Raw genomic sequence first — 24,820 nt, 5'->3', positions numbered from 1 at the left:
ACTCACATCTTAATATGTACTTCAAGTTAAACATCAAAAAGCCACCTCCAGTGAGGAGAGGAGAGAGAGAAAACAAAGCAGCAGAAGTCACCTGTGTTTCCTCTGCACAGCTGTGTGGCTGGCTAGGACTGTGGGGTCAGCCTGAGGGCTCCCTATCGAGTGACGTGTGCACACACAGACACGGGCCCCATCCCACTCAGGAGGAAACCCGACAGCCCACCACCCTGTGGGCGCCTCCCACCACAGCCGTACGTCCACACGCTCCTGCAGCATGCCAGGGCTTCGTGCAACTGCTGTGCCCTCTGCCTGACACCTACTCTGCACACGACGCCTGCTCTCTCCCAGCATAGGAGGGAGCTGGGCTGGGACATGGAGCTGACCCCCTGGGGCCCGAGAGAACCCCCAGCCCCGCCAGCAAAAGTGCTTTGTAATGTCTCCAGCTGACCTAGCTGGAGGACTGCAGAGGACTCTAGAAACTGTTTAACAAAGTGCAGTGACACACAGCAACAATGTCACATTTCAAAAATCCGATCAATTTCTCTTTTAACCACCTGAACTCTTAAAACTGTATTTTAAATACTTAATAATTTAACTTAATTTCAAAATCTTTTCTTTTTACCAGAGGAGCCCAGTAGGTGTAGAGATACCCTATTTTCAGTGCTGGTACAAACTGTGAGCAGGATACTATCAGGAAATAGAGATTCAGGAAAAATTTGAATTGTTCATATAAAACCTAAAAAGAAAAAGAAAAAAAAATCAATATAATCTCTTCAAGAAAAATCTTTCATACCTTAATTAAAATCAGCATAATATCTAACTGAATTTCCACCAACAGTGAGAATATGCTGAGTCACAATAAACTTAATTTTGACAATGGCTTTCTAATAACTAAACCACAAAAAAGAGCTAAGATTACCTCAAATTATATTTAAAATAAACTGAAAAAAAGGCAGAACTTTCAACTATGTTAAACCTTTTGGTTTTCTGTTTCCTTGTATGCAGTCTTCCACATTCATCTTTCATAAATCTCTACATGCATATCACCCAAGACACACGGGAGAACCTTCCCAATGTTAGTAAGCCATAAATTCAAAAAACCTTTTGCGAAAGTGGTGCAACCTTATATTTACGAAGTGGTAAACACTCAAACATGACAGCCACATTTTCTGAATGTGAACATTACGTAGCTTCACAAAGATCCAGTGAATAAGCAAATCATTTATAGGTATGCATTCACACACGTAAAAAAAACACTAATCTCTTGCATTTACTTCCCTCAAAGTATAAGAAATGAAAATATATAAAAATATGTAAATTATAGACCAATTTTTATGAAGAAAACTACCTGTATATTCTTTATAGTCTCTTGGTAGTTGATCTTAAACAATATTTTCAAATATAAACTAAATTAAAATCATCATTCAATAGCATCTTCTAGGAATGCAAATCCTGTATTTTCATTTTTGTTTCTTAATTCAAACAGAATAATCCTTAAGGAAATCCAAGATCTAGTATATTAACAGACTTCTATTCACAAATGCCTCACTCATTAGATTTAAATTGAAAATCAAAATGGAAAAAAACTCGTGTTTATAGATGGGAATACCTTAAATAGCACACTATAATTATAATGAAACTTACAAACTTGCACATTGTAAATCAAAATCTCCTTGGATGCCATTTTTAAATACAACTTGGAATGCATGGAAATTTTAACAAGGGCAGAGCAATGGGTTAAGTCCTTATTGTTGACTTAAAGAGGCTGGAATCACAGTTTTTATATAATGAAGCTGTATACATCATCACACAATTATGTGTGTGACTGAAAAATCAGTTACATTGATAACACGTTTATATTTATAATCACATTCAATTGCTGTCTAAAATGTTTTGAATCATTTCATAAATTAATCTCAGCAGGAAAGAAAGCTCTCTTTTTCCTCAGTGATTTCTTTAAAATCTCAGTTAGCATAAATTATATCTATTAGCAATTCAGAAATTGCCATTCGTGCTAAAAATGGCATAGAATTCCTACTGTGCAATTACCAAATGTTTCTAAAATACTACATTTTAGATGAAAAGACTAATTTAAGAGATAATCTAAGGAAGAAGTCATTCCCACGGTAACAGTGGTACAGACACATCAACAGGTCTCTTCAGGACAGCCATCCTAAAGGCTGTGTGAACTCATTCAGATCAAAACCTAAGCTGCACTGCCCCCCCTGGACACTGCAATCAAAACTCTATTTCTATTGTCTGCTGAGTGAACTCAGACGGCGTCGGAAAAATGTACAGTATTTAGCCAATCTGGGAGTATTTAATAATTTAAACCTAGGGAGAAAACAGCAGCTTCATTCAATAAAGATGAGAATATTTATCTGCCTGGAAGACAGTTTACATTTTATTGTCCTGACAAAAGAGCAGTCTTTTAATTATGGAGGCATTAGTTTTGCATGTTTTAATAAAGAAGCATATTAGACATCAAGCATCTGACAACAACTGGATGGATGGGGGCGGAGAGTGATGCTAATCAATGCCCAATATAAAGTCAGCATGGTTATTTAAATAAAAACATGAAAGCTAAAGCAGCCCTCATTTCACATAATTGAGTATTTTTTGCAAAATAGCATAAGACCTAATACTGAAAATGTGTTAAAAACTTTGATAATGGAAAGATAATCAGCACCAGCTTTATTTTGCCTTTAGAAAGATAAATAAATCTATTAAAATAGGGAATGAGGCAAAAATAAATCAACTATTCTAAATACATATAATCTCAGCTTTATAATTTAAGACAAAAACATCACTGGCAATAACAAAAAGTAATAAATATTTAAATTTCAGAATTTAAATTTAGCACAATACCTAATTAAAGATAACTACTGATATAATAATAAAACAAGGCCTGAAATGTATACTGTGAAGTAGAAAATAAATCTAAAAGTGCTTGTAGATATTTTGTTGCTCAATCATGTTTGAGTAAAGTTATTTTTCTTTGATTGTGACAGCCTTCAGTTCAGTTCAGTCACTAAGTTGTGTCTAATTCTTTGCGACCCCATGGATTGCAGCATGCCAGGCCTCCCTGTCCATCACCAACTCTCGGAGTTCACTCAAACTCATGTCCACTGAGTCAGTGATGCCATCCAACCATCTCAGCCTCTGTCATCCCCTTCTCCTCCCACCTTCAATCTTTCCCAGCATCAGGGTCTTTTCAAAAGAGTCAGTTCTTCGCATCAGGTGGCCAAAGAATTGGATTTCAGCTTCAGCATCAGTCCTTCCAATGAATATTCAAGACTGATCTCCTTTAGGAGGGACTGGTTGGATCTCCTTGCAGTCCAACGAACTTTCAAGAGTCTTTCCCAACGCCACACTTCAAAAGCATCGATTCCTCAGTGCTCAGCTTTCTTTATAGTCCAACTCTCACATCCATACATGAATAATGGAAAAACCATAGCCTTGACTAGACGGATCTTTGTTGGCAAAGTAATGTCTCTGCTTTTTAATATGCTGTCTAGGTTGGTCATAACTTTTCTTCCAAGGAGCAAGCATCTTTTAATTTCATGGCTGCAGTCACCATCTGCATGGATTTTGGAACCTAAAAAATAAAGTCTGCCACTGTTTCCACTGTTTCTCCATCTATTTGCCATGAAGTGGTGGGACTGGATGCCATGATCTTAGTTTTCTGAATGTTGAGTTTTAAGTCAACTTTTTCACTCTTCTCTTTCACTTTCATCAAGAGGCTCATCTTCTTCTCCTGTGAGAACTCCAAAACCACAACTCCCTGCTGAACAACTGTTGACTAGAGAATGTTGGATCCCACTAAAAAGATACCCCACGTCCAAGGGCAAAGGAGAAGCCCCAGCAAGACGGCAGTAGGGGTGAAATCACATTTAGAATTAAACCCCTTACCCACCAGAGATGCTCAGAGGGCTCAAACAAACCTAGTGTGCAACAGGACCCAGAGACACCCCAGAGACTTGAGCCAGAAATGCGCTTGAGTGACAGCCTTAGCAGGCTTTAAACGTTATATATATAGTCAACATTTCCCTCCAAACAAATACCCAGTCAAAATTTATGACTTATTTTCTGGTAATTTTATTTAGCTTTATTTGATTATTTCTACAATGATATAAATGTGATGTTTATCTGGAACTGAAGGCAATAATCAGACTATAAATTTTCTTGAGTTGAACTCTGATGCTGCTGCTGCTGCTAAGTCGTATCAGTTGTGTCCGACTCTGTGCGACCCCATAGACGGAAGCCCACCAGGCTCCTCTGTCCCTGGGACTATATGGCTATTAATGACATGTATGAAAACAAAAAAAGAAGAAGAAAAGTGTATGAATTATTTGAAATATCCATGGTTCAAAGGTCTCTGATTTGGATATGACAGAATTAACGAGAGAAAAAAAATGAGAACAAAGTAATCTCCAATATCCAGTGCATTTTTAAGAATTTAACAATCTTACCCCAGGTATAAAGGTAAATATATTATATTTCTGATTTTTTATAGAATTTCTGGGATGTTTTTCTTCACACTTTTCCGGACATCCAAGCCACACCGTACGAGCTTTCAATTCTCTCTTTCTTTGACAAATATTTATCAGCCAGTCACAGCAACTGCATGAAACAAAAGATATGTGTTGTGTATGCTTTTCTAAATGTTTTACAATTAATTCTAAATATCTAGAGCCAATATTGTTTCTGTATTTACCAGACACCAATGGCTTATTTACTGTTAAATAGTAAGGACTTTCTTAAAACGGGTCAGCTACATTAATTTAAATTTGACATAAAAGTACTGAAAGAGCTTATACAAGTGTGTGATGACTCCTGGAACCTCAGGGAGATTGCCTTCCCTGTTTAGACCCTCTCACTGGCAAAATAAAACCACTAACATTCTGAAGCAGTCAATGCTGCATATACTGAGAAGAGTCACCATATGTTACTCGTAATTCTCAATACACCACTCGGTGATTCTGACAAAGGCTCTTAGACGTCAATTGATTAAAACGTGACCATCCTCGTTTTGTCTTAGGTAGTCACTTTTTTCCTCCTTTAAAAGATGACTTTTCTAGTACCATTAATATAAAATTAAGACTTATGACTCAATGCAATATTCTGAAAGGATACCAACATTTAATGGACTATTCAAATGGTAATAAAAGCTTGACTATATTTTCATATAGTTACCTTCACCTATGAGGTACAGATTTTAATGCTAAATCTACCCTTGTTGCTCCAATAGTGCCAGGGCTCCAGGGATACAAACTCGTCCCCTTCCTGGGACGTCCCCCTCGTCTACTCAACCATTATACTTGAGTAGAGCATATAAACCTTCTAGTGGGAGAACTTTTCTTAAAATACTTCAGAAAATGATGAAAAGGTATCAAATTCATCTTTATTAAGCATAAAATAATCATGAATTTAAACTGCAGTATTAACAATTCAGTTTAAAATTTCCAAAATGTAGAGAAAGACTCTCAATGGTTTATTTAGGAAGGGAAGTTGAAGCCAAGGCTAGAACAACAGACCCACCAACCAGGAGGAGGCAGACACGCCCAACTTCACTCTGACCAAGTTAACATGACAATGCCAGTCTTAGAAGGCGGGACAGTGAAATGAGGGTGACACAACTGGACTCAGGTCCAATTCACTGCAGGTCCTCCCTCTACTCCAATCATTCTGAGGTGATTCTTTAATCACTTTACAGTGCTCGCTTCAGCAGCACACATGCTAAAACTGGAAACATACAGAAAAGGTCAGCATGGCCCCTGAGCAAGGACAACATGCAGATTCATGAAGCATACCACATTTAAAAGAGAAAAAAAAATCACTATCAAACACAGAACACTTAGATGTGCTGTATGAGGGAATACGCTAGGTGTTTAAATTGCGATGAGTTTATTCCTCCTGAATATCCACCAGGTTCCTGGCTGTGCTCAGAAAACCTTAGGTCTGGAAGGAGGCACAGAGCTCAGTGCTTCCCTGAGAGAGATGGGCCTTGTGCCAGGAGCTCATGTGGACCTTGTGATGTCACAGGTGACTTCATAGAGCTTCCCCAACCCCTACTTTTTCACTATTAGTAGCAGAGTGTTATGAATAACTTACTTACATGTTGGAAGTCTAGGAACCTTAGTTTTTTTTTATACAGAGTTATAGAGAAAAAAATAAACTACTGAATATGTGTTTTTAGCCTTCTGTTTTTAGCTCTCCTACCTTATAGTTCATTCGCTCAGTCGTGTCCGACTCTTCGTGACCCTGTGGACTACAGCATGTCAGGCTTCCCTGTCCATCACCAACTCCTGGAGCTAGCTCAAATTCATGTCCATCAAGTCAGTAATGCCATCCAACCATCTTATCCAACCTTACAACACTGTCACAAAAACTTACTGTCTAATAAAGCATCCATTCTCCACATGTGGCTATTTTAGTGTGAATTACTTACTACTTAGTAAAACAAAAGGTCCAGTTCCTCAGTCACACTATCCACATTTCAAGGATTCAACAGCCACCTGTCCAGTGACTAGCATATTGATCACCAAAGATCAAGCATATTCCCAGCATCCCAGGGAAGCCGTGGAGCAGGGCTGGTGGACACAGAACATGCTGCGGGCAGCATGGCAGCTGGGACAATGGTCCTCGGCGGTGTACACTTCAGATACAGGAGAAACCCTCCAGGAATGCATTCAGATATGAATTTTTTCTTCTGAAACACATAACTATCTAATCTAATGGCTTAATGTGCAAAAAGTCAGACAAGTCTTAAGATGAACAAAGGATAGCCAAGCTCAGTGTTTGAAAAAATAAATATAAAACTGAAAAAATGTGGATTTTCCAGAGTTTATGTTAGTATCAACATGGTCTACCGGTAAAAGGCTCTTAAGTGTAAAACCACTGTCTTCGTCACATGACACTATAAACATCTACTAGAATAAAATCCTCAGTATCGACATCACTATCAGCAGCGCATGAAATTAACATCCCAGTAACTCCCAAACTGTCGTGCCCTATAAACTCTAAATTAAACACCAAAGGCTAAAAACACATATTCAACAGTTTATTTTTTCTCAATAATCCTGTATAGAAAAAACTAAGGATCCTAGACTTCCAAAATATAACTAAATTATTCATAACACTCTGCTACTAATAGTGAAAAAGTGGTGGTTAGGGAGTCGTTATAAAGTCCAAGAGATGTCAAAAAGGAGATGGCAAGAGTGAACATCAACATATTAGGAATCAGCAAACTAACATGGATGGGAATGGGTGAATTTAACATTATATCTACTACTGTGGGCAAGAATCCCTTAGAAGAAATGGAGTGGCCATCATAGTCAACCAAAGAGCCTGAAATGCAGTACTTGGGTGCAATCTCAAAAGCAACAGAGTGATCTCTGTTCGTTTCCAAGGCAAACCATTCAATATCACAGTAATCCCAAGTCTATGCCCTGAGCAGTAATGCTCAAGAAGCTGAAGCTGAACAGTTCTATGAAGACCTACAAGACCTTCTAGAACTAACACCCCAAAAAGATGTCCTTTTCATTATAGGAGACTGAAATGCAAAAGTAGGAAGTCAAGAAACACCTGGAGTAACAGGCAAATTTGGCCTTGGAGTACAAAATGAAGCAGGGTAAAGACTAATAAAGTTTTACAAGAGAACACACTGTTCATAGGAAACACTCTCTTCCAACAACACTAGAGAAGACTCTACACATGGACATCACCAGATGGTCAATACCAAAATCAGACTAATTATATTCTCTGCAGCCAAAGATAGAAAAGCTCTATACAGTCAGTAAAAACAAGACTGGGAGCTGACTGTGGCTCAGATCATGAACTCCTTATTGCCAAATTCAGACTCAAATTGAAGAAAGTAGGGAAAACTACTAGATCATTCAGGTATGACCTAAATCAAATCCCTTACGATTATACAGTGGAAGTGAGAAATAAATTCAAGGGATTAGATCTGACAGACCGAGTGCCTGATGAACTATGGACGGAGGTTCATGACACTGTACCGGAGATAGGGATCAAGACCATTCCCAAGAAAAAGAAATGCAAAAAAAGCAAAATGGCTGTCTGAGGAGGCCTTACAAATACCGTGAAAAGAAGAGAAGCAAAAAGCAAAGGAGAAAAGGACCAATATACCCATTTGAATGCAGAGTTCCAAAGAAAAGCGAGGAGAGATAAGAAAGCCTTCTTTAGTGATCAATGAAAAGAAATTGAGGAAAACAACAGAATGGGAAAGACTAGAGATCTCTTCAAGAAAATCAGAGATACCAAGGGAACATTTCATGCAAATATGGGCTCAATAAAGGACAGAAATGGTATGGACCTAACACAAGCAGAAGATATTAAGAAGAGGTGGCAAGAATACACAGAAGAACTATACAAAAAAGATCCTCATGACCCAGATAATCACGATGGTATGATCACTCACCTAGAGCCAGACATCTAGGAATATGAAATCAAGTTGGCCTTAGAAAGCATCACTAAGAACAAAGCTAGTGGAGGTGATAAATTCCAGTTGAGCTATTTCAAATCCTGAAAGATGATGCTGTGAAAGTGCTGCACTCAATATGCCAGCAAATTTGGAAAACTCAGTAGTAGCCACAGGACTGGAAAAGGTCAGTTTTCATTCCAATCCCAGAGAATGGCAGTCCCAAAGAATGTTCAAACTACTACTCAGTTGCACTCATCTCACACGCTAGTAAAGTGATGCTCAAAAGTCTCCAAGCCAGGCTTCAGCAATACATGAACCATGAACTTCCAGATGTTTAAGCTGGTTTTAGAAAAGGCAGAGGAACCAGAGATCAAATTGCCAACATCCGTTGGATCATGGAAAAAGCAAGAGAGTTCCAGAAAAACATCTATTTCTGCTTTACTGACTATGCCAAAGCCTTTGACTGTGTGGATCACCACAAACTGTGGAAAATTCTTAAAGAGATCGGAATACTAGACCACCTGACCTGCCTGTTGAGAAACCTGTATGCAGGTCAGGAAGCAACAGTTAGAACTGGACATGGAACAACAGACTGGTTCCAAATAGGGCAAGGAGTACGTCAAGGCTATATACTGTCATCCTGCTTATTTAATTTATATGCAGAGTACATCATGAGAAACGCTGGGCTGGAAGAAGCACAAGCTGGAATCAAGACTGCCAGGAGAAATATTAATAACCTCAGATATGCAGATGACACCACTCTTATGGCAGAGAGCGAAGAACTAAAGAGCCTCTTGAAAGTGAAAGAGGAGAGTGAAAAAGTTGGCTTAAAGCCCAACATTCAGAAAACGAAGATCATGGCATCTGGTCCCATCACTTCATGACAAATATATGTAACAGTGGAAACAGTGAGAGACTTTATATTTGGGGTCCAAAATCACTGCAAATGGTGACTGCAGCCATGAAATGAAAAGAGGCCTACTCCTTGGAAGAAAAGTTATGACCAACCTAGACAGCATATTAAAAAGCAGAGACATTACTTTGCCAACAAAGATCCATCTAGTCAAGGCTATGGTTTTTCAAATAGTCATGTATGGATGTGATAGTTGGGCTATAAAGAAAGCTGAGCGCCAAAGAATTGATGCTTTTGAACTGTGGTGTTGGAGAAGACTCTTGAGAGTCCCTTGGACTGCAAGGAGATCCAACCAGTCCATCCTAGAGGAAATCAGTCCTGAATATTCATTGGAAGGACTGATGCTGAAACTCCAATATTTTGGCCACCTGATGCGAAGAACTGATTCTTTTAAAAAGACTCCGATACTAGGAAAGATTGAAAGTGGGAGGAGAAGGGGATGACAGAGGTTGAGACGGTTGGATGGCATCACTGACTCAATGGACATGAGTTTGAGTAAACTCTGGGAGCTGGTGATGGACAGGGAGGCCTGGCGTGCTGCAGTCCATAGAGTCACAAAGAGTCGGACACGGCTGAGTGACTGAACTGAACTGATGAAGTCCAGTGGTGTCGCCAAGATTAAATAAGTGGACAAAAGCCTGGGGTGCTACCAGAACTGCCACTGGATTATGCAGACAGAAGACAGCGAGAGAGACAGGTGCTACCAAGTAAAGAACATACTTGTAATCAAAAAGTACATGTAAGTCTTAGGGAGTTGTAGAGCTAAGGCAGAAGGTAAACTTGAGCGATTTTTGAAGGCAAAGAAACAAGAGTAAAATACACTGGTAAATACTGGTGAGTGAGAAGGAGCAGCAGAGAGCTGCCCCTGCAACAAGTCAGGAGCCTGCACCCAGAACATGGGCAGGGGCCCAGAAGGCTACCTCAATGACTCATCACTCTGAAGACACTTTCCCATTTATATGCAAATTGAAACTAAATTCAGTAATGCACAAAGTATCCTTTTTACTTAAAAACACTTTAGGATTAGTAACTTTTCACAGATGCCTCTACAATCAAAGTAGTGCTCCAATATTAAATAAAGTATCTACATACCAAGATCCCATCTTCTAAAATTTTAAGTGACCATAATTAGGTAACTTCCAATATTTAGAGCTTCCTAAATAAACAAATAAATATTCCATCCATCAAGTATCTTCAGTCACCAAGCCAGAAGCAATCGGGCACTCACGTCCTCCTGAAAGACCTGCATTTTCCCATGCTTTTGCACTCCAAACATGCTGCAGGTTAACTGAGAGGGTAGAGGCCATTGAGATCCAGGAATAATCCCAGCATTTGATACAGGCCCCTTCATATGGAAATGCTACTCAGGGCTCCACTTTCACGGGACAAAGTGATTTTTGATAGGGAGTGAAATGTAAATCTCCTGAGAAAGACATTACCGCTCCACTTCCACCCCCAGAACTACATATCTGAGTGCATCACAATAACTCATGTGGAGGACACTCAAACGTTTAGAAGACAGATCACAGAAAAAATTTTCAGAATCAAATTTGTCAGAGTTGGAATTTTTGCCAAATAATAAAAATGAGAAGGCAGATCTTAAGCCATGAAGAAATTAAAGCCGACTTAATCCCTGAAGAAGAACAATTTTAAAGTAAGCCTTACTATTCACAGAATCTACAAGTAAAAATACACAGAAATATCTAGAGCTCACTAATATTATTTGCTACCTTTACTACAATATTCACTAACATTTTCTACTGCAATTAAACTAATTTTACACAACTTCTACTTTTTGATCCACCACCTAATAATTATAGTAACACAATTTTATAATGTCGTGTCATTGTGTTAGTCACTCAGTTGTGTCCAACTCTTTGCAACCCATGGACTGTAGCCTGCCAGGCTCCTCTATCCATGGAATTCCCCAGGCAAGAATACTGGAGTGGGGAGCCATTTCCTTCTCCAGGGGATCTTCCCAAGCCAGGGATCAAACCCAGGTCTCCTGCATTGCAGGTAGATTCTTTACCATCTGAGCTACCAGGGAAGTTATAATCCCTGGTATTTAGTAAATAAAAAGGTTAACGAATATTCAAAACTGGAAATCTGTAAGAAATAAAGAAAATAAAACCAATGTAAGTTGCTAACCGTAAACTCTGTCCTGTAAGGTAGTTTTAATTTCTGTAACGATTTCCTGGTGCAGCAGGTGTCTCCTGAACACTAAATGTGGCCACGTCTCAGGTCACTCTGGTCCACATGGAAAGAGACACTCATGAGTAAAGCCACCACGATGGCTCAGTCAGCTGTGCCCACTGGATCACCATTTCTTAAGATAAAGACTTTACATACATGTCGAGTGTATGTTACTCAGCTGTTTTAATTTCCCCAAAACATGGGTGTTTTTGCTGCTAACATCTATATTTTCAAATATATCTTCAGTAAGAAAAGGAATACTACAAATGAAATCCCGAATGTGCCTATGTTCCATTTGGTAAAAACAAAACCCTGTAAGAGACCAAAAATAACTCAACAGTATACTCAGTGTTGTTAATGCTCACAATTCCTGGCAAATGTCTGACCGGGACGGATAAGTCGCCACTTCTACAGCACAGGCCTCCTTCGTGGAGCCCACACTGCAGACACGAGGCCACACTGTATCCTCACAGCTGCCTGTCTGTCCGTGCCTGCCCCCACGCCCTCAGTCTTCAGAAACACTGTCACCCAGGGATCGTCCACGCATAACAGACGCTCATTTCCACTGCAGGATTCCTTTGGGGGGTGTTCTCTACTGGCAGATGGCAAATCCGGACCTACTGCATGGAGACCACAAGGCCCAGTCCTAGCACTTCTCCCAGTCCATGGGGCAAAGAGGGAGGAAGGGCTTTGGCTCGTCAAGTCAGACTCTTCTTCAACTCCTAGCTTTCCCCTTAACTCTCATGACAGGGACTCTCAGTTCTTGGCTTCAACCATGGTGAGAATGTGCACCTCAGACGGCACCATGGGGTCAAGTCCGACTCCTTTCTCCACCCCACACTAATGAAGAACACATGTCACACCATCAGACAGTTCCACCCAAACCCATCCACTGCAGCTGTCTCCTCAACCGACAACACTGGACCCGGTTCCCACCGTAACCACCGCCTCGCTTCCACAGCTGGTGTTGTAATGGCCAAGCCTCTCCCTGATGGACAAACAGTAATAGAATTATGCTAGGTTTGATACAAATGCATGATTATTGATCTTCCTTTGTTGATTACTGATGATCTCTACCAAAGTATGACCAACTTTCTCTTGTTTTTAGCCCTCATCTGTATCCCAGACACCTTCTAACTTAAATGAACGAATGGTCCCAATCAAGGATAAAAGTCATCTTCTCCAACATGATTTCACTGTTCCTCCCTTATTTTTTCTGCCGCCTAAAAAAAAGGAGTATAAGCCTTCCTTTCCAAAACTGTCCTTTTCCCCAAGGTACCCACCCCTCCTTTCCCTGTCATAGGCCTATGCCACACGCCTACTGATGCTTTTAGGAGAGTCATCGTTGAGGGGCTTCCACTATCACAATAATTACAACAACGCTCAACCTCTATCTCTAGACCCTGCTTCTGGGTCTGACACAACTGTCTTAGACCAATCCAGTTCAAAACAGATTTATAAAAGGTACCACAGGTACCTCACACTAGTGAGAAGGGCCATCATTAAAAAGTCTATAAATAATAAATGCTGGAGGGCGTGTGGAGAAAAAGGAACCTACACTGCTGGTAGGAATGTAAATCGGTACATCCACTAGGGAGAAGAGTATACTGAAAGTCGCTCAGTCGTGTCTGACTCTACGACCCCATGGACTGTGGCCCACCAGGTTCCTCTGTCCAAGGAATTCTCCAGGCAAGAGTACTGGAGTGGACTGCCATTCCCTTCTCCAGGGGATCTTTCCAACCCAGGGATCATGCCCAGGTATCCTGCACTGTGGACAGATTCTTCACTGTTTGAGCCGCTGGAGATGCTCAGGGAGAACAGTATGGAACTGCAAGCAGATTCTTTACCATCTGAGCCACCAGAGACACTCAGAGAGAACAGTATGGAAGTTCCTTAAAAACTACCATCACCATATGATCCAGCAGTCTCATTCCTGGGCATGTATCCGGAGCAAACTCTAATTCAGAAAGATACATGCACACCAATGTTCACTGCAGCACTGTTTACAATAGCAAAGACATGGAAGCAACCAAAGTGTCCACTGACAGAGGAATGGATAAAGATGTGGGACATATATACAATGAAATATTACTCAGCCATAAAAAAGGATGAAATAATACCATCTGTAGCAACATGAATGGACCTAGAGATTATCATATTAAGTGAAGTCAGTCAGAGAAAGACAAATATCATGTGATAGTGCATATATGCAAAAGCTGAACAATGACGCAAATGGACTTATTTACAAAACAGAATCACAGATACAGAAGACAAACTTAAGGTTACCAAAGAGGATAGCAGGGGTTGGCAAGGAAGGGGGTAAATTCGGAGTTTGGGATAAACATATACATACTACTATATATAAAACAGATAACAACAAGAATACAACACAGGGAACTATATTCAATACCTTATAGTAACCTATAATAGAAAAAATCTGAAAAAATACATATGTTTAACTGAAAAAACAAAAATACTAACAAGGAAGTATATAGGAAGATGTGTATAGCTGCGTGCAAATACTAGGCTATTTTATGTAAGAGACTTGCACATCCATTGATTGGTAACTGCAGGGCTCCTAGAGGGCTTCCCTGGAGGCTCAGACGGTAAACACAACACAGGAGACCTGGGTTTGATCCCTGGGTCAGGAAGATCCCCTGCAGAAGGCAATGGCTATCCACTCCAGTATTCTTCCCTGGAGGAATCCATGAACAGAGGAGCCTGGTGGGCTACAGACCAGGGTCGAAAAGAATTGGACACCTGTGAGTGATTATCACTCTCACTTTTCAGGGGTCCTAGAACCAATCCTCCACAGAGGCCATGGGGTACGTATAAAATTATAGATGGAAAAGAAAGGAACACAATTTATAAGTATCAATTTACAAATATCAATACAGTGACAAAAATCAATTCTACCATGTATTAATTACAGAGTCACTGTCTCCATCTTTTAAAGTGTTAGTCACTCAGTCGTGTCCAACATTTCACGATCCCATGCACTGGGGCTCGCCAGGCTCCTCTATCCATGGAATCCTCCAGGCAAGAATACTGGAGTAGGTTGCCATTTCCTTCTGCAGGGTTTAAACATTAAATCATCTGACAAGAAAAGTGAATTTGGCTTTCTGTCCCTTTTGGATTAGCACTGTTTGGTTTTGACTAAGGTTATTTACACTGTCCAGGATGTCATTTAGAGTGGCTTCTTTAGTTTGACATGGAAACAAATGTGCTGAGAAGCTAAGCTTATAAATAACAATGTAACCTCGCTGAGCAGGAGGTTAGGCAGCGAAGGGAGACAAACCTGGTACAGAGGAACTTCCATCCCCCGCAGACAAACCACTCCAGGCCTCTCTTTCTTCGGGTGATCCTAGCTCGTGGTAAAGTGTGGTAATCACTTTCGTCGTTCTCAAAGCCCTCTTCAGACATCATCAGTGGCATTTCATCCAAGTGGGCAGACTCATCCTCCAGCTGGTACCTGGAGAGAGGAAAGATCAGAGCACTGAGGTGGGGCAAGCTGTCTCCTGTCTACAGTAAGGGTTTCACTCAGGGTAAGAGCTGGCCCAGTTCTACTAATTACACTTTTCTTTTCTCCTCATATTAAGCTACATGAACCAAGAACATCCAGATGTACAAGCTGGATTTAGATAGAAAAGGCAGAGGAACCAGAGGTCAAATTGCCAACATCTGCTGGATCACAGAAAAGCAAGGGAACTCCAAAAAAAATCTACTTTTGCTTCATTGACTACACTGAAGCCTTTGACTGTGTGAACACAACAAACTGTGGAAAAATTCTGAAAAGAGATGGGACTACCAGACCACCTTACCTGTCTCCTGAGAAACCTGTATGCAGGATAAGAAGCAACAGTGAGAACCAGACATGAAACAATGGACTGGTTCAAAACTGGGAAAGGAGTCTGTCAAGGCTGTATACTGTCACCCTGCTTATTTAACTTATATGCTGAGGACATCATGCAAAATGCCAGGCTGGATGACTCACAAGCTGGAATCAAGATTTCCGAGAGAAACATCAACATGACTTAGTGACTGAACAACAACAAAAATGCTTAGGTTGTAACTCATATTACCTATGCCTTTTGTTGTTTAGTCACTAAGTTATGTCTAATTATTTGTGACCCCATGGACTGCAGCACACCAGGCTTCCCTGCCCTTCACCATCTCCCGGAGCTTGCTCAAACTCATGTCCACTGAGTTGATGATGCCATCCAACCATCTCACCCTCTGTTGTTCCCTTCTCCTCCTGTCCTCAATCTTTTCCAGCATCAGGGTCTTTTCCAAAGAGTCAGCTATTTGCATCAGGTGGCCAAAGTACTGGAGCTTCAATTTCAGCATCAGGCCTTCCAATGAATATTCAGGGTTGATTTCCTTCAGGATTGACTGGTTGGATTGCCTTGCTGTCCAAGGACTCTCAAGGAGTCATCTCCAACACCACAGTTTGAAAGCATCAATTCTTCAGCACTCAGCCTTCTTTACAGTCCAACACTCTGATCCATACATGACCACTGGAAAAACCATTGTTTTCAGTAGATGGACCTTTGTTGGCAAAGTGATGTCTCTGCTTTTTAATATGCTGTCTAGGTTTGTCATAGCTTTTCTTCCAAGGAGTGTCTTTTCATTTCATGGCTGCAGTCACCATCCACAGTGATTTTGGAGCCCAAGAAAATAAAATCTGTTACTGTTTCCCCAACTATTTGCCATAAAGTGATGGGACTGGATGCCATGATCTTAGTTTTTGAATGCTGACTTTTAAGCCAGCTTTTTCACTCTCCTCTTTCACCCTCATCAAGAGGCTCTTTAGTTCATCTTTGCTTTCTGCCATTAGAGTGGTATTATCAGCCTGTGTGAGGTTGTTGATACTTCTCTCAGCAATCTTGATTCCAGCTTGTGATCATGCAGCCCAGCGTTTCTCATGATGTACTCCGCATACAAGTTAAATAAGCAGGATGACAATGAATAGCCTTGATGTACTCCTTTTCCAATTTTGAACCAGTCTGTTGTTGCATGTTTGGTTCTAACTGTTGTTTCTTGTCCTGCATACATGTTTCTCAGAAGTCAAGTAAGGTGGTCTGGTATTCCCTTCTCTTTAAGAATTCTTCCAGTTTGTTGTGTCCACACAGTCAAAGGCTTCAGCACAGTCAATAAAACAATAGTATAATTAAAAAAAATTTTTTTCTATAGTTATTGTTGATAACACCCTGCTCCCTGGCAGCCAAGAAACCACTGGGAGATGGATATTCCCTCATCACCTCTCACACCCCCAGCCTGCCAAGCTAATTCCTACAACGCGGTCTTGCCTGAACTTACCATGAGGCCCTTTCCTCTTGTCGTCCTGCTGGCTGCCACAGAGAGAGTCTGCACCCTGACACACAGGGCAAATTCACTCAAGAGAGTGAATATGGGGAGTGGGCTGCTCAACTGGACAGCCAGAATATTGGGGAAAGAACCCCTGAAGGCCTCCTAGACTAGAAGCTCAGGGAAACGGATGGCTGATGTTTATTGAGTCCTTACTATGGCCAGGTACAATGTAGGTCTGTAATCTGCATTATCAAAGAAGAACATCTTAAAAGAAACAAGCAACTAGGGGGAATAAATGCAGCGTATAACAGAAAAACAATGCTATATAGGCAGTTCTCCCAAATCGATAAAAAAGCAAATGCCTCAAACGACAGATGAGCAAAGACAATTCACAAATGAAAAAAAAACAACTAAAAAAATCACGTTCCACCACATTAGGAACTCCAACGCTTTCAACACACACTCGAGTGCCCACTACGTGCTAGCAGTGTCCCCGCGGGTACAGAAGCAGAGAGGCAACAAAGCCCCTGCGATACACAGCTCAGGGACTCACAGACACTGAATGGGAAAAGTGCTAGGAAGACAATTAAGGAAGTGATAAGACTGGAAGTGACAGGAAGGGTTTTCCTGGATCATCAAGGAAGCTGAGTCTCAACAAGCGACACCTGGATGAAAAGCAGCCAACCACACGAAGGTCTAGGAAGGCAGAGAAGGGGCTGTGGAGCTTGGAGGACCGCAGGAGGGGAGAGAGCCAGTGTGGCTGGAGTGAGTGAGCCTCATGGTCTGGGGAACGAAAATGAAGTGCTCAGTGAGCAGAGGAAGGCAATGAAAGGTTTTAAGCCTGGGAATGATTTTCGTTTTCAAAAAGGACTCTTAAAACATGCAAATTAAAATAACTGAAAAAAATTAATTCTTAACATCTGGCATAGCCAACAGTCTTGGATAACCAGGCACTCTTAATTGCTGTAAGAAAGTGAACAACTTTTTGGGAGAATAATTTGTGAAGATGCATCAAAAGCCTTTTTCTTTTTTTATAATGTAATTTAACTTTAACCACAGGTTCTAATTATCTCATGAAAATTAAAAATATATGTAAGATATATCTACAAAGATGATGATCACCATGCTATGCTAGTCACCCAAAACGCATGGAAAAACCTTCATATCAACAATTAAAGCTGCTTAACTCATGATGGAATACCATATCATTACTAAAACCAAGAAGGCAGAAGACCTCTGCTTAAAGCAAATGTCTGGAGAAGCAGCAGTCAATACTGACACCCGTCTTGAACACTTCACTCCCCTAATCAAAGGGATACTTGTCTTCATCTCTCATCTAATCCACAAACAACTCCAAATACTCTCAATTCCACCATGGAATATCCTTAAAGCAAGCCACCTATCACTTTAGATGATTTAGGCAAAAAGTACACAATCTGAAACAGAATTAATATTTTTCCTCTCAAAAATTCCTTTTTCTTACTTTTGTGTAAAAGCACCTCTTTTAAAAGTCAACCAGAAAATGGATATTTATACAAATTGCAATTAAAATTCAAACCACCACTTACAGATATTATAACATAGTATACAAAATGAGATTTTTAGTCTTTTTCATTAAATTCTTTTAGTGATTATGCTGCATTTTAGCAAAAGTCACAATCTTATCATGTTTAATGCTAGAAAAGCAGTACAATGAGAGTCTGAAAGATAATGAATATAAGCAGCATCATGTTTAGTAACCTCAACTTCAGAAAGGGAGCCTTTGAACTGGCAAGCAATTTATTCCATTTCCAAAGCAATTTTCCTATTGTATTGAAAATTTTACTTCAGTATTTAAAAACAATAAGATGATGAATAATGGATTTTTTCAGAGACAAGATAAGCAGAGAATCTTAAGTGTCTTTGTTGCCTGGTGTCATACACACTTAATTGGTTTGTCACTCAAGAAAAATCAACGTTTCCAGCAATTAAGTATAATTCTGGAAACATATTTTTTTTAAATGAGTAAAAACAATGTGAACAAAGGACAGAATGGATGATCCCCAACCCAAGAGTCCACCATGCTAAGAACTGACGACAGCTCTCTCCACGGCGGCCAAAGGTTAAAAAACCAGGAACTTTCAACAAAACATTCAAGTACTGGAAGGCACATAATTTACATGTATCCAAGTAAAAGTAGGTCAGCACAATAACTATCTTAAACTCACATTTTTATCTTAAGTCCAACAGCCTTATTGTTTCCATTTTGATGAGAAACATTTCTGAGAAGTCAACTGATATTAAAGGGAGAAAAACACTTAAAATATGCCTACTGCTTAAACCTTCTTTAAGAAAAATAAACACTCCCTCTCTGCCTACATGTTAATAAAGCAGAAAAACAAGGCAATGAAATGCTATAAAAAATGTATATTTTCTTCATCAAATACAGCTTCCAAGTTCAACTGTGTTGCGATGAGTCATTAATAAGCAGCAAAACTGTATGAACTAGTGAGAAATTAGAACTCCTTTCCTCCTACAACAGCAGAGGAGATGAACAGGGGAATAGTTTTAAAAAACAAAAAAAAATTAAAGGACCAGTGCTGGAGCAGCATGCCTTGACATCAGGAGCAAAAATAAGCAACAAGGACAATAGTCAGGCTTTACTGACCTATGATTCCTCTTATAGAATGTTCTATAAAAACTGAACACCAATTTCTTGAATAAGAAATTACACCAACACTATACATATATTGAGACAAACTTCTGAATTAGTTAATGGTGCATACATGCTAAGTCACTTCAGTCATGTAACTCTTTGCAACCCCCTATAGCCCATCAGGCTCCTAGGTCTCTGGGAATTTCTAGACAAGAATACTGGCTTGAGTTGCCATTTCCTCCTCCAGGGGATATTCCTGACCCAGGGATTGAACCCATGTTTCTGTCTCCTACACTGGCAGGCGAATTCTTTACCACTAGCCTCCAGAATTAATAGTACAATATTTAATGTATGTAAATGCCAATCCAGAAATTTACAGACAAGCAGGACAGTTAAGCTAAGGACACATACTCCAGCTGCCCAAAAGGTGCTATTCCAGTCACCAACTCTATCTTCATGCTAATACTGTCAGTTTAGAAAGTTAAGAAAAATATTTCTATTTTGGTTAAGTATAAAGAATTTTATAAACTTGCATGAAATAGTTCTTTTAAAGGAACTGCTATGTATTATAAGAGTATGTCTCTGATTCCAAGGAATCCTGGACCTGGGTACTTTGATAAATGCTATCTTAAGAATCATTCTGTACTTTAAAAAAAGCTTTTAATTACAGACCATCACAGAAAAGGAAAACAGTAAAATATCTATTATCATAATAATTGTAAAACTTTTTAGATTCACAGAAAAATGTGTGTAGACACTCAATGAGAAAACACTGAAAAAAAAATTGTATTTCCTCTACCAAGAAACACACTAATATTTTAGAGATAATCAGACAATAGCCATCTGTTCTCAGCATGAGTCTCTTTTTAAAAGAGACTGATAAAACAGAAGACTTAAATAAGGTGTGTGTGTGTGTGTGTGTGTGTGTGTGTGTGTATGTGTTAGTTGCTTAGTCGTGTCCGACTGTTTGCAACCCCATAGACTGTAGCCCACCAGGACCCTCCGTCCATGTGATTCTCCAGGCAAGAACACTGAAGTGGGTTGCCATTTCCTTCTCCAAAAGGAACTACAGAAAGAAAGAAAGTGAAGTCGCTCAGTCGTGTCCGACTCTTTGCAACCCCATGGACTGTAGCTTATCAGGCCCCTCCATCCATGGAATTTTCCAGGTAAAAGTACCAGAGTGGGTTGCCATTTCCTTCTCAATTAAATAAGGTCCACAGCTTTAGAGCACAACACCAACTACTGTCCAGGATACAACCAAAATCACTCATACCAAAACCCAATAAACCTCAACCTGAATGAGAAGAGACTCAAAAGATACTAACATGAAAAAGATTCAGATGCTGAAATTATCTAACAGGAGTTTTAAAACAGTCATCATCAAAGTGTTTCAATGGGCAATACAAACATGCTTGAAACATAAGAAAAAATTAGAAAAACTAAGCAAAGAAAGAGCTAATATGAATTAGAATCAACTGGAAATTTTGAAACTAAAAAAAAAATAAGACTTAAAAACTGAATGGACAGGCTCAGCAGCAGAATGAAGGAGACAGAGAAAAAAATCAATGAGCTTGAAGATGGAACAACAGAAATCACCCAATCTCAACAGAAAATGAACAGAACTCATGACCAAGTGGGACTAAAAGAAAAGCTCTCACAAGATGTCACTAGAGTATCAGCAGAAGAGATGAAAGATTGTCCAAATATAAGCATTCAAATAAATAAATGCTGAAAACTTCTAACTGACAAAAGATTCAAGAAACTAAGTGAAACAGTATAAACTCAAATCTGTGCTAAGGCCCATAAAAAAATCAAACTACTGAAAACCAAAGACAAAACTTGAAATTAGTGAGAAATACTGCACCAACAATGGAAATCATTCCAATGACATCAGATTTCTCATCAGAAATCATGGAACCCAAAAAGAAGTGACATAACATTTTTCAAGTGCTGAGAGAACTGTCAACCTGAAACTGCATATATGATGAAAATATCCTTACAGAATGAAGGGGAAATAAGACATCCTCAGATGAAGAAAAACTAAGAGATTTGTTTTCGGCAGACCCATCCTCAAAGTATAGCCAAGGAATTCTTAGAACAGAAACAAGAAAATAGTTTTGGTATACCAGGAAATAAGAGAACAACAGAAGTAGCAAAAATACTATAATAAGGTGTCCCTCTCCTCTTATGTTTTCTAAATTATGTTTGAGAGATAAAGCAAAACTTCTAACATTGATGAGCAGTTCTAATTGTATGTAAGGGAAATACATAACTACTTTCGTATATGTAAAACTTACATATAATTTTACACGACACAAGCATACCTCAGAGATACTGTAGGTTCAGTTCCAGACCACTGGAATAAAGCAAATATGGTAATAAAGTGAGTCAAATAAATTTTTTGGTTTTCTGGTACATACAAAAGTTATGTTCACAATGTATTGAAGTCTACCAAGTGTGCAATAGCATTATGTATTAAAAAAAGTACATGCCTTAACTGAAAAAAACTTTATTGCTTAAAAATGCTAACCATCAACTGACAATGCAGGGTTGCCACAAACCTTCAATTTGTAAAAAAAACAAAACAAAACAAACCACAATCCTGCAAAGCACAATAAAACAAGGTATGCCCATAGTTATATTACCAGTGGTGGGAATAAAAGGATGTAAGGTATACACTTTACTTTTTATTTTATTATACACTTTACTCAAATTGACGAAATATCAACAGGAGCACACGGTGATGAGTTATGCATGTGTAACATAACATGTAGAACTACTGCTACAGTGTTCATACAAAGAGACCCATGTAAAACACCACAAGTAAATCAAAATGGAATTCTAAAAAATGCTCAAGTGACTGTTAAAAAAGGCAGGAAAAAGAAAAGAGAGAAACAAAAGACAGAAAACAGAAAGTAAAATGGCAGGTGTAAGCCCTAACTGATCAATCACTACACTGAATGTAAATGTTCTAAATGCATCAGCCTAAGGACACACGACGGCAGAGTGGATAAAAAGTATAACCAACCACATATCAACGAAGAGAAACTCACTTTACTAAAAGCAGGTTGAAAGTAAAAGGATGGAAAATTATGTGCCAGGCAAATATCAATCCAAAAAAAGCAGGAGTGGCTATAATAATGTCAGTAAAGCAAACATCAGAGCAAAAAAGTTACTAGCGACAGACAGGGAAATTTCATAATAATAAAAATGTCAGTCCATCAAGAATATAAGGAATTCCAACATGAATGCACCAAAAACAGACCTGCAAAATATGTGAAGCAAAAACTGATAAAACTACAAGGAGAAACAGACAAATCCATAATTACAGTTAAGAGACTTCAACTATCCACCCTCAGCAACCAGACAGTAAACCAGCAAGGAGAGAAGAACTCAGCACCATTAAGTAACAGGATCTAACTGCATTTCAGAACATTTCACCCAACAACAGCACAAAGTACTTTCTTTTCAGGAGCCCCAGGATTTCTACTGATATAGATCATATCCTCAGTCACAAAACAAACTGCACCAAATTTAGAATAACTGAAATCATACAAATTGTGTTCTTTGATCACAAAAAAAATCATGCTAGCAGATAACAGTAAATTTTCCAAAGTCACTTCTAAACAATCCACTGGTCAGAGAGGATGTCTCAGAGAAAATCAAAACACAAAAATTTGTTGGACACAGGTAAGTCAGTGCCAAGAGGGAAATTTACAGCAATAAGTATTTACATTAAAAAAGAAGAAAAGTCTCTAATAATCCAAGATCTCACCTTAAGAAATGAGAAGAGAAAAATGAATATAATGTAAACAAAGAAATTAATGAAGTTGGAAAAAGAAAACTAGTAAAACATAAGTAAAGTAAAAGATGGATCTTTGAAAAGATCAAATCTCTAGCAAGAACGAACAACAACAAAAAAAGTGAAGGCACAAACCACCAACATCTGAATGAAATAACAGCAAAAAGAAAATAGGGGAATACTACAAACAAGTCTATACACATAAATACAGCAACTTAGCTAAAATGAACCAACTGGTCATGAGCACAAACTATCACCATTCACCAAATATAAAACAGATCCTTTGAATAGCTCAATAACTATTTTAAAAACTGAATTTTAAATTGAAACACCCTAAAAAGAAATCTCCAGGTCCAGATGGTTTCACTGGAAAATTCTACCAAACATTTAAAGAAGTAACACCAACTTTACAAAATGTCTTCCAGAAAGGGAAAGAGAAGAAAACACTTCCCCACTCATCTCATGGGGCCAGGAATCAGGGTAAAGTCTGGCCATCACTGCCACTCTACTCATGGAATTTAAGGTCTAATGAGAAGATGAGCAATTAGTCAAGTGCACTCTGTGCTGTGAGGGGAAGCAGAGTGCTGTATGAGCCTGGCAGGAGCATCTTGTTCTGTTCTGGCTAGGGATGAAATCAAGGAAGGTATTAGAAGGCCACCTGATGTGAAGAACTGACTCATTGGAAAAGACCCTGATGCTGGGAAAGATTGAAGGTGGGAAGAGAAGGGGGCGACAGAGGATGAGATGGTTGGATGGCATCACCAATGTGATGGACATGAGTTTGAGCAAACTCTGGGAGTTGGTGATGGACAGGGAAGCCTGGCACGCTGCAGTCCATGGGGTCACAAAGAGTCAGACACAACTGAGTGACTGAACTGAACTGAATTAGAAGTCAAGTCATTTCAGATGTTGACACAAGTCAGGAATACAGTCACTGTAATAATGGAGATTTGTAAATACAAGAAATAGTTAAAGGAGTACAAAGTAACTGCCAGTGGAATGAGAGGCTGGGGAGAAGGTGACTGGTAGAGAGCAACAGTGACTATCATAAGCCTTTCACCACCAGTTAACTTTTTAAACTATACATAAATGTCACCATGATAAAATACAACCAAAACCAACTTCACAAAATAATACAGGAATACAACTTTTAAGTCACAATCCATTTCTCTCTGTTTCTCTTCCCTAAAAACAACTATCAATCAATACGAACCTGGAAATAAAGCAAGAGCCAACCAGGAGAGCTCTGGAGGGTGGTGAGAATACAGCAATGAGAGGACTGGGGACCCAGAACTGGGGACCCAGAACCAGAGGAACACAATGGGAGGACACCTTATGAGACCCCACCCAACAGAAGGACACAGGCCCAGCACAGCCTACTCCATCCTAGCAAGAAAAGGCAGCCCAGGAAGGCCCTCGCTCCCCTGAGAGTCCACCACCAGCAAGACAAGACTGACAAGTGGCCTTAGGAGGTGCTGTCCCACCCCACCAGCCTGAGACTCCCACATCCCACCCAGGGACACG

General features: G+C 39.5%; 1 protein-coding gene across 1 annotated transcript in view; it reads right to left on the bottom strand.

Moving 5' to 3' along the window:
* The window catches only part of ATP9B (ATPase, class II, type 9B), a 151,572-nt gene that overhangs the window by 123,918 nt on the left and 2,834 nt on the right, over positions 1-24,820 (bottom strand). Inside the window, exons 2-4 of the mRNA XM_010855064.1 lie at positions 14,848-15,021; positions 4,470-4,620; positions 620-733 (exon numbers count right to left, since the gene is read on the bottom strand). Of these exons, the coding sequence (XP_010853366.1) occupies positions 620-733; positions 4,470-4,620; positions 14,848-15,021 (439 nt within the window). The remainder of the gene's footprint in view (positions 1-619; positions 734-4,469; positions 4,621-14,847; positions 15,022-24,820) is intronic.

Source organism: Bison bison, unplaced genomic scaffold, assembly GCF_000754665.1.
Source record: "Bison bison bison isolate TAMUID 2011002044 unplaced genomic scaffold, Bison_UMD1.0 scf7180017864353, whole genome shotgun sequence".
Classification (NCBI taxonomy): Eukaryota; Metazoa; Chordata; class Mammalia; order Artiodactyla; family Bovidae; genus Bison; species Bison bison.
This window is presented reverse-complemented; position numbering and strand designations above follow the sequence as displayed.